The sequence below is a fragment of the Orycteropus afer genome, unplaced genomic scaffold (assembly GCF_000298275.1).
Source record: "Orycteropus afer afer isolate SDZICR_OR568_19922 unplaced genomic scaffold, OryAfe1.0 scaffold00005, whole genome shotgun sequence".
NCBI classification, from domain to species: Eukaryota; Metazoa; Chordata; class Mammalia; order Tubulidentata; family Orycteropodidae; genus Orycteropus; species Orycteropus afer.
In genome coordinates, this window is record NW_006921592.1 from 29002165 (window position 1) to 29013195 (window position 11031).

The 11031-nt window shown below is 36.9% G+C and overlaps 1 protein-coding gene across 1 annotated transcript in view; it reads right to left on the reverse strand.

The window, feature by feature from the left end:
- JAK2 (Janus kinase 2) overlaps nucleotides 1-8564 on the reverse strand; it is a 60278-nt gene extending 51714 nt beyond the window's left edge. Inside the window, 1 exon segment of the mRNA XM_007939292.2 lies at nucleotides 8345-8564. Coding sequence (XP_007937483.2) covers nucleotides 8345-8564 — 220 coding nt within the window.
- Nucleotides 8565-11031: the final 2467 nt, after the last annotated feature.

An 11031-nucleotide genomic window follows, 5' to 3' on the forward strand; every position in this document is an offset into this window, starting at 1 on the left:
TAATAAAAAATATATATATATTAAAAAAAAACTTTAAACCCAACTTCCAAGACCCTGAGACCAGAAGTACAAGATGGTGCCTGGCTACCACTGCTGACTGCTCTGAAACAGATCACAACAGGAGATCCTGGATAGAGTGGGAGAAAAATATGGAACAAAACTCAGTATCATTTAAAAAAAAAAAAAAAAAGACCAGGCGTATTGGTCTCATACAGACTGGTGGAACCCCTGAGACTCTGGCCCTCAGATATCTGTCAAGCCTGGAACTGTACTCACCACTACCACCATTCAACTTTCCGCCAAACAACAGACAGGCCTATAAGGTGACCAGTAATACCAGGGAGGTATGCACTCATTAGAACAATCAACCCATATGAGATCAAAAAGGCAGAATTTGCTCAGGGATAAAGCCCAGAAGACAGAAAGGCATAAGAAAGAAGGATGATGGGAAATGGTAAACTACAGGAAGGAAGTGGGAAGAATGTTGTTACATTATGGGGATTGCAATGAATGTCACAAAACAAAATGTGTATGAATTGTTGAATGGAAAACCAATTTGCCCTACAAATTTTCACCCAAATCACAAATGAAAATTAAAAAAGGAAAAAAATTATGTCGAGTAAAATGTGTAAGGGGTATGTGATTTTTTCAAAAATATTTTGGGAGCCCACTGATCTAAAATGCATATAAAGCTGTTAACCACATAATTAAACAATGGACATTCCTTCAAAGCACATATAGAATATCCTCTCTCATACACACACATACATAAATACACACAACCATGACTCACAACAAATCTCCACAAATGTCAGAAAATAATCATATGCAGTTATGTTCTCTAACCATACTTGAATTAAATCACAAATGAATACTTTTTTTAAAACTTTTTAAAAAAAGTTTTAAAATCTCATATATTTAAAAACATAAGCATCACATAAAACAAAAGTATTTTTATTCTACGGATGTTTTCTTTTATTTCTACTGGAGATAGACATGACATTAACTTGACTTATTGGCAACAAAAGTTTACATTTTTATTCAAATGATTAAAATGACTGTTTACTCATTTAATTTTTTTTTAAAAAGTGCCATTGGGTTGATTCTGACTCACGGTGACTCCACATATGAAAAATAGAATGGCATTCCCTAGGGTTTTCACAGCTGTGACCTTCAGAAGCAGATTTCCAGGCCTATCTTCCAAGGCACATGCTGGACTACAGCTACTACAGCTTCTGAGAAAGCAGTACTTACCCAATTTTGAGAAAGCAGTATCTATAAAAATTTTAAATACCTTTTCAATCCAGCAATCTATCTACTCCTACAAGTGTAGTGTAGAGGCATATATGCATAGAGATGTTTATTACAGCACTGTTTGTAGTTGTAAGGAAATAGAAACAGAGAAAATGTAAATTCAAGGCAAAGGATTTGACAAAACTATAGTAGGAGCTCTGGGGGTGTAGTGCCTAAGGCATGTGACTGCTAACCAGAAGGCTGGCAGTTCAAACCCACCAGCCACTCCTTGGAAGGAAAGTTGGGCAATGTACTTCCATAGTGATACCGCCTCAGAAACCCGAGGAGGGGTTGCTATGAGTTGGATCTGACTCGATAGCAGTAAGTTTGGTTTGGTTTTGGTACGGTAATATAATCCACATGCCACAAACTATTTTGCCAATTTGATTTTAAAAAATGAGCTAAACCAAGAGTAATTGGCATGAATAGATTTTTTCACAGTATGTGTGTGTGCGTGTGCATGTGCATGTGTGTGTTTAATGAGAAAAAGCAAAAAGCACACAGGATATTGCCATGCAATGGGTTTCTCTTTACATATGGCCTTTGAGATTTGGGTTTGGAGTTCTGCCAAGATGATCTGCTGAACCACAATCTGACAAGGGATTAGTGAGTCTAGTATGCAAATAGGGTATTAAAACCACCCAATTGGATTAAGTGATCTTGTAAGAACTAGTTGATTACCATGCAAATTAAATGACTGTGGTTTACCAAAGTGATTTAGTTTGCAGTCTAGTAAGAAGACCATGCCTTGAAATTGACAAGGGATAGGCTTACCTAAGAGCCAATCCCAAATAGGTTGAGGAAGATCTCGCTATCATCAAGAAGAGCCTTGAATAGAGTGTGGCCTTTGGACCCAGGGTCCCTGCATTAATAATCCCCTAGACCCAGGAGACAGAGAGCTGTAACACTGAAGATGGCAAGAGACAGGGTAAAATGGTGTAGCAGAATGAGCAGTAGGAACCAGAAGATTAGCTAACCACAAGGATGGTGGCTCAACCCACCAGCCACTCTGTGGAAGGAAGATGGGGCAATCTACTTCCATAAAGATTTACTGCCTTGGAAACCCAAAGGGGGTCGTTATGACTTGGAATTGATTCGATGGCAGTTGTTTTGGTTTGGTTTAGATGTACATGAGACACAAGTGAGAGATGAAACTGCTCAGAAAGGGGCCTTTAAAAGATGTGATATGAGATTATCTTGGGAAGAAAAAATCTTATTAAAAAGTAGCATTTAGTTTAAATGTAATCACCTAAATAAAATTTTATGTAACACCATTATTCTTAGCATCTGATGAAGGATTTTTTTAAAAAAGACAATGTCATAATTTTCAAATAACAGAGAAATTACACAAAACCAGAATTGCTGAATGGCCAGGTTTTTTTAAAAAAATGATGAATGATGATTTCTTAACATAAGACTCCACATTTAATTACCAAACCCAAAAAATCAAATCCACTGCCATCAAGACAATTTGGATTCATAGTGAACCTATAACAAAAAAAAAAAACAAAAAAGCAAACCAAACACTCCATTGAGTCGATTCTGACTCATAGAAAGCCCTCTTTGGGTTTCTGAGGTGGAAGTAGATTGTCCCGCCTTCCTTCTGCGGTTGGTGGGTTTGAACTGCCAACCTTCTGGTTAGTAGTCAAAAGCCTTAGGCACTGCGCCACCTTAGTGACCATACAGGACAGGGTAAAACTATACCATATGGTTTCCAAGGCTGTAAATCCTTATGGAAACAGACTGCCACATCTTTCTCCAGTGGAGCAGCTATGTGTTAGAACTGACCTTTTGGTTAGCAGTGAGTGCTTTAACCACTGTGAAACCAGGAGTCCTCTACCTTCATTAAAAGTATCAAAAAGGAAAATGAGTGTACATACACATCAATTGTCACAAAGAAGTATACACACCAGAAGAAAATCTGCTACATTAGCCCTGCAGACAGATGATAAAAGACTATATAGTCATGTTTAGTCACACTGATTCCTTGTTCCAAAACTGTAATTATAATTACATTAATTCCATTTTGCTGTCAGTAGGTTATGTTTATGAGTTGTCCTAGAAAGGAAGAAAAGTTGGTGACACTGTATTTTGAGATATATGTTACATCAAAAGGACAGAACCTCAAAAACTCAAAAAATCATTTTAATTCTTTTTCTTTCCCTATATACTGTGTCCAAATTCTGTTGGTTCTTACTTATTAAAATCATTTCCATGTGTTTTTTCTTTTCCAAGCAACTACCAGAACTCAGTTCAGTTCTACATCATTTTACAGCAAGACAACTCATCATTCCACTAATAGTAGCACAGTCTTCATTTTATAATAGGCACAAGGTGGGTATTGGAAATTAAAGATTGTGCCTAACTTTAAAGATCTCACAGTGTGGTGGAAGAGACAGAGAAGTCATTGGAGAATATCAATTCAAGAGGGGAAGTGCAATGATAATAAAACATACACACACACATAAAACACAGATAGAGAAAAGTGCAAAGGAGAGTCAACTCTGGTTGCATAGTAGTTAAAGTGCTCAGCTGCTAACCAAAAAGTCCATGGTTCAAACATACCAGTCTCTCTGTGGAAGAAAGATGTGGTGATCTGCTCCTATGAAGATGACAACGTAGGAAATCCAAGAGGACAGTTCTACTCTGCCTACAGGGTAGCTATGAGATATAATCAACTCCAGAGCAGTACGTTTGATTTGACAGAGAAAGAGAAATCATTTAGCTAGAAGAACAAGTAGGATAAGACTTCAATGAAGGATTCTAAAGAAACAGTATGTGAGATAAACACATTAGAATTTACAGATTCTAGAAAGTATTAAAGAGAAAATATGTCACTTTGAAGACTTAAGTGCACTTGACACAAGCCATTATATTTTCAATGGCCTCATGCATGTGAAAGCTAGACAGTGAATAAGGAAAACCGAAAAAGAATTGATGCATTTGTATTAAATATACCATGGACTGCCAGAAGAACAAACAAACCTGACTTAGATGAAGTACAACAAGAACAACCCTTAGAAACAAAGATGGTGAAACTTAGCCTCCTGTGCTTTGGTCTTATTGTCAGGCTGGACCAGAAGCTGGAGAAGGATATCATGCTTTAAAAAAAAAAAGAAAAGAAAAAGGAGAAAGGATTTACCAAAGCCAAAGGAAGAGGAAAGGGAGCTTAATGCCTTGAAAACTACTTTTGCATCTCTGAATATTCATTTCTTTCTCTTTTCATATTGTTTCTTCTTTCTTAGCCTCCCATTCACTTAATGGAACTAGAACTTTAATCAGAGAGTTAGTGAAAAAGAGGAAGATCCTCAAAGAGATGGATTGACACAGTGACTGCAACAGTAAGCTCGAACATAGCAACAATTGTCAGGATGGTGCAGGACCAGACAGTGTTTCATTCTGTTGTACATAAGGTTGCTATGAGTCAGAACAGACTCAATGCAACCGAACAAGAACAAAATGTTATTCCCAAGTACTAGGCTCCTGAACAAGGCATTCAAAAGTGCTTTCACCTCCTTTGCCAGCCTCAAGATATAGGCCTCAAGCCAGACATACTGGCTTACTTAAACAAGTTCAAATTCAAGTACATGAAACATGGCACATTTCAGTCATTAAACACCAGGATGAATTATAATAGAGTCTGACTTTATTTTTAACGTGAGGCTGCGACTAACTTTTAAGCCCCACCCTTTCCGTACCCTTCTTGCCCACATCCGGGCAAGCCATTAAGACAACTTATGTACTCCAACCCCTGACACCAGCTCAAAGAACACAAATCTCAGTCCGTGCACAGGGCCCTTCATCCTGGCCCATCTTCTAATCACAATAAACACCTAAGCCACTTGCTTTTTCCCTTTTTCAAGCCATTTGGCCAGTATGGAGGCTTACCTTGGTCTCCCCAGAATGTCCCAGTGTATGAGTCATAAACCTTTTCATATTCTTTTGGTCTATGTGTGGCATCATCAGTCTGAACATCTGAACCAGCTTGAGGGCAGAGGGTGTTTGAGCCCACCTTCTATGCAAGAAGAAAAGCTAGATGACCCTACCTCACACCAAATTTCAAAATTAATATTGAGATAAATCATAGACCTAAATGTGAAAGGTAAAATAATCAAATTTCTAGAAGAAGAGTTAGGAACATATCTTCATAACTTTGGGACAGAAAAATATTTCTCAGACAAGTCACCAAAAGAACCAACCATAAAAGAAAAAAAATGATAAATTAGACTTCAACAGTATATTGCTTGGTTTAAAGTATCATATTATAAAGTTTTAAACTCGTAAATCTAATATTTTCTTTGCTGTTATACAGTTTTCATATCTATAATTTTAAACAGCTGTATAACCAGTAGCTCTCAGTAACTTGATGGGTCTCAATCAGTAAAAAGGGAAGCAACTTGCTTTTCCTAAAACAAACTACAAGAGAAGTCAGAGTAGCCTCCCTAACTCATCTGTGTCACGTTAGAAAGAAAAAAAGAAAAGGAAAAATGATTTACCAAAGCCAAAGGAAGAGGAAAGGGAGCTTAATGCCTTGAAAACTACTTTTACATCTCTGAATATTCATTTTTTTCTCTTTTCACATTGTTTGTTCTTTTTTACACTCCCATTCATTTAATGGAACTAGAACTTTACTATCATTAAAATGAAAGAACAACTACAATGGCAAGTCATGATTCATAGCTAATTTTCACTCAACTTCTCAAATTAAAAATACTATATAAGATGTAAGAGGATGGTGGTTAAACTTCATATGCTCTATGCCTTCGGCTCACTTCCTGCATTTGTTATGTAAAAAATGATCAAAGACATTAAACAAAGTAGTTAAGCATTTAATCAGGTCTTAATAACAAAGGACTGAGTGAAAAACTGTTATTAAAGTGAAACATAAAATTTGTAGGATTTTTTTTTAATTATGTTTTAAAGAGTTTGGAATATAGTTACCCTGAAATCCTTATCATAATAGTTTAGAGGTGTCTTTCATGATTTGTAATTTCTTAAAAGCTATATTCTAATAGGCTATTTCAAGTGCAATTAGAACTTTATTTGCAATAGAAAGAAATTATGGGTACATACAGGACTTTGGCAGAGAGGTTTATAAACCAAATAAAAAAACCAAATTCACTGCCATCGAGTTGACTCCAACTCATAGCTACTCCCTTTGGGTTTCCGAAGCTGTAAATCTTTATGAAAGTAGATTGCCCACTCTTCCTTCTGAGAGTGGCTGGTGGGCTTGAGCCACCAACCTTCTGGTTAGCTGTCAAATGTCTTAGGAACTATGCCACCAGAACTCCTTGAGGTGTTTTATAGGGATAGAATTTCTATAAACCAAGAAACCAAATCTACTGCCACTGAGTCAGTTCTGACTCACAGAGACAATGCAGGACAGAATAGAACTGCCCCATAGGGCATTCAAGGCTATAATCTTTACAGAAGCAGACTGCCACATCTTTTTCCTGTGGCGTGGCTGGTAGGTTTGAATCTCCAATCTTTTGTTCGGCAGTCAAGCACTTAAGCACTGTGTCACCAGGGCTCCTTAGACTTTCTATACCAAAAAAAAAAAAAAAAAACCCACGAAAATCACTGCCGTGGAGTCAGTTCCAACTGACTCATAGTGACCCCTTTCTAAGGAACTCTAAAAGAAACAAATCTCATCAACAGTATGGTATATATGCTAGGAAACCTGTAGCTACATGCTTGGACTTAAAAATTATAAAATATTGTACAATGTTACTTAAAAAAAAAGTATCTAGAAGAGACATGTGTAGAGACTATACAATGATTCAGTAATGTAAATTCATAAACAAATTAATGGTATAATAAAGATTGAGAAATTAACCTAAATTCTTTATCAACTAATCTTAAAAGAATACTGCTATAGATTGGGTACAGGTAGATAGTGCTACTTAGAAATGAGTCATTTCAACTTAAAGAACTCCTCCTTAGGAAAACCATTTGCTACTCATTTAAGAAGTAAAACAATACAAGCATATTCATTTAAATAGATGAATACTGTTTGCCAATTTACACTGGTTATCTTCCAGCTAGTGAATTTTATTGTAATTTCATGTCCTATTTCAAAATTGGATACGTGAAAATCATTTCCTCCAACTGATGGTTAATAGCTATTCTGACTTACACTAACAGCTAACTAAACTCATGTACTTTGTCCAAGAAAACAGGATAAATTAATATTATTTTTAAATACTATTTGTAAGACATTTATCTCTAAAACTCAGATCATACTACTATTCTTCAAGACAAAACAAAGCAAAAGTAGACACTAACTCATCTTTCTGTTAAAAGAGCATTTGAAAAAGTCAGGTGCCATGATAATAGCTTCCATGGTGATTTCAATGGCCCAGTAAAATGGGTCAGCTCCACAGAAAGAGTTTGCTGGTCCACAGTTTTGGATAGGCTATAGTGAGGTAATGTAATCCCATCTCAAGAATAAAAAATGATTTCAAGATATACCAAGTAAGAAAAATGTACACATGAGGAGATGTAAATAAGATCTTCAAAAGCTAACTGAAAAAAAAAAATTATTTGTCAACAGCTTTACAGTATTTAATCAGGAATTTAAATCAGATACATAAATATTTCAAAACATTGGTACTTTGCTTTAATGCTGTTCTCAGGATGTAGCTTTAAGATTATCTTATGCATGAAATATTCAATAAGATTTTTCTGTCACCTTATTGTTCAGTAAACATTTATGGGCTTAAATTTGTTTTGCTATCAACCCCAAGGTTGGGCAATCCTACTTCCGTAGTGATACTGCCTCGGAAACCCAAGGAGGGGTCGCTATGAGTCGGGGCCGACTCGACGGCACATAACAACAACAACAACATCAACCCCAAAGCAAATTCACCTTAAATTCTACCCTAGTGATGGTTTCATTCTTCACACATGTGAAAGCACAACTGCCAGCCACATAAACATAGGGGAAAAAAAAGATTTAAAAAAATTATCTATGATAGATATCATATTAGAGTAGTATAATTAAAGCAATGATCTATTAAGAATGGAAAAAATGCTGGGTTTTAATACTTACCACAAACTTTAGATGCAGCAATACAAATTTCTTCAGCGACATACTCCCCAGTTGGAAATCTCAGGTAATCTTCTTCAGCTTTCCCAAGGGAATGGTAAAGATACACCTGAAGGACTGGCTCTGTCTGCTTCACAGAATTCGCAGTTCCAGGAATATCACCATTCTGATGTGTAGGAGATGCAGATGTTCCTTCCATGTCTGTCATAGTAAGGCAAGCCATTCCCGTGCAAAGACTTTTTCAGAACATTTGCCTATAAGACAAGATAATAAAGTTAAAATGAAAGTGATATTTCTGAGGTATCCTTCATGTACAAAGTCATGAAGCAGCAACTGTCGAATCCATGAACTAAACAAACATTGTGTACTTATTATACTCCGTACATACAAAACACAGCACATCACAGACAGATTCAAGTTATCTGTGGATGAGGACCGTATGATCCAAATTTACACTCTAACTGAGGAACTCTACTGTAGAACTCTACTATAAAACACTGACAAAACCAACAAACAAAATCAGTTGCTGACAAAAGAAGAGATGCTACACGGCAACACAGTTACTCAACAAATGAATCACTCTGGCGATCGATTACTGAAAAATAACATTTCAAGTTGGGAGGACCTGATGAGCTTTATCTGAGGAGGTTAGGCTTAAAACCAATCTTGAACAATGCACTGGGTATAGATGGATGGAGAAGGAAGGACATTCCAGGAAAGTGGAACTGTGCTGAAGAATACAAAGGCAGAAGGTACAGGTATGTCCAGTAATTTGCTGGGCTGAAGTGAAGTATTCAAAACGTTACACCGTTGGAAAAACAAAAAACAACCAAACTCACTGCTGTCAAGTCAGATTCGACTCACAGCAACCCCTCCTTGGGTTTCCGAGGTGGTATCGCTATGGAAGTAGATCTTCCTTCCCAGGAGTGGCTGGTGGGTTTGAACCACCAGCCTTCTGGTTAGCAGTCAAATGCCTTAGGCAGGAAAGGATTAAAGAAGAAGGATACTTGTGATGAGCTGTTAGCTGTCTACCCAGTAAGCATGTTCCCCTTTCTCATTGATACAGAACCCTAATTTTTTTGGAGAAAGCAATGTGCCCAACCACAACAAGAACAAAAAAAGAAAACTACACTTTTCCTGCAGCCATGTGAACAGTTTCAGCAAATGAAATTTAAGCACAAATTGATGGATACTTCTTCCACCACTGCTGATATGCATACTTTTACCCCTTCACTTTCTTCCTACTTAAACACAAGCATGAATTTGGGGTCAGATAATCACCTTAATACCATGAGGCAACCGTGAAGGAGAGACTGAGAGATTTTCTCCTTAAGCAGCTGAATCAATGTCAGGCATCATCTACCACCAGACATGTTACTTGCAAATAAATGCAACCTTAACTAATACAGTGCAAAATCAAAGAAGGCTTGAATGTCAGATCAAAGATTTTAAACTTTATCTCACAGGTAATGATGAATTAGAAAGGCGAAGCAATGAACATTGAGAAAGCTAATGCAATAGTCCAGAGAGTAATAAGATTTTTCAACGGAAGCACCAGCAAATGGATGATAAGAGGCAAAATGAGAGCGAGACTTGATACAACCTGGCAACTGACTGAGTATGAGGAGGGTAGAGGCGTGAAAGATGGTGTGGGATTTCAGACTTAGGGGTACCATTACCAGACATAAGGAAATGAAATTGGAAGGTAAAAAGAATAAGGACTACTGGGGCAGTTTCAGCAGAATGAGACTGCTACTTGAAGGAGTTTATAACTAGAGATGAAAATTTAACAATGCTCCTCATAGATATTATCATTTAAACCATGAGCAGAACTATCTGAAGGGAAATTAAACCAACCACACACAAAAAGCATTTACTATGTGCCAAGCACACAGTTCTAAGCAAAAATATTAAAGGAAGGTAAAATGCCTACTGAATAAGTGAAAATACAACTTGGAATTTAGTTCCATATCCATCAATAAGGACCTTATTCTGTTACAGAAAATACTAAAGTTAATCCTAAGTTATTTAAATAATATCTATGGGATTTTCAGTTAAAAAAAAAAAAAAGATTGGCAATTATTTTAACAAATATTAAACTGCAATGTTTTAGAAGTTCATCTCCAATTCAACATGCAACTTTAAAAAACTTTAGCTTGTTCAAAAGTCTGTAATTGTTCTTTTAAAAACCATTTCTTATAACCTATTACACTGCCGTTACTTAATTAAGGAGCTCTTAATTACACTAAAAGGTCAGTGATTCAAACCCACCAGCCACTCCATGGGAGATGAGGCAGTCTGTTTCCGTAAAGATTTACAGCCTTGGAAACCTTATAAGGCAGTTCTACTCTGTCCTAAAGTGCTGCAATGAGTCACAATTGACTTGATGGCAATGGCTTTTTTTACTACTCAATTATAGAAAGCCACAGGGATCCAGGTAAGGAGAGGTTGGAGAGGTTTCCAACAGCTAAGGGAGACAAACTTGTCTGTTAGTTTGTCCTACTCTGGTGACATGTGGCTGTGAGTCTTGAGGCCGTGCCACTGGTGTTTCAAGCCCAGCAGGATGCACATGGTGCACAGGTATCAGCCTGGCTTGCAGACTGAGACAGACTAGAGAGAAGGAAGAGGCCATCCACTTCTCAAAGAATTGGCCAGGGAAAACCTTATGAATAGCAGAGAAACACTGTCTG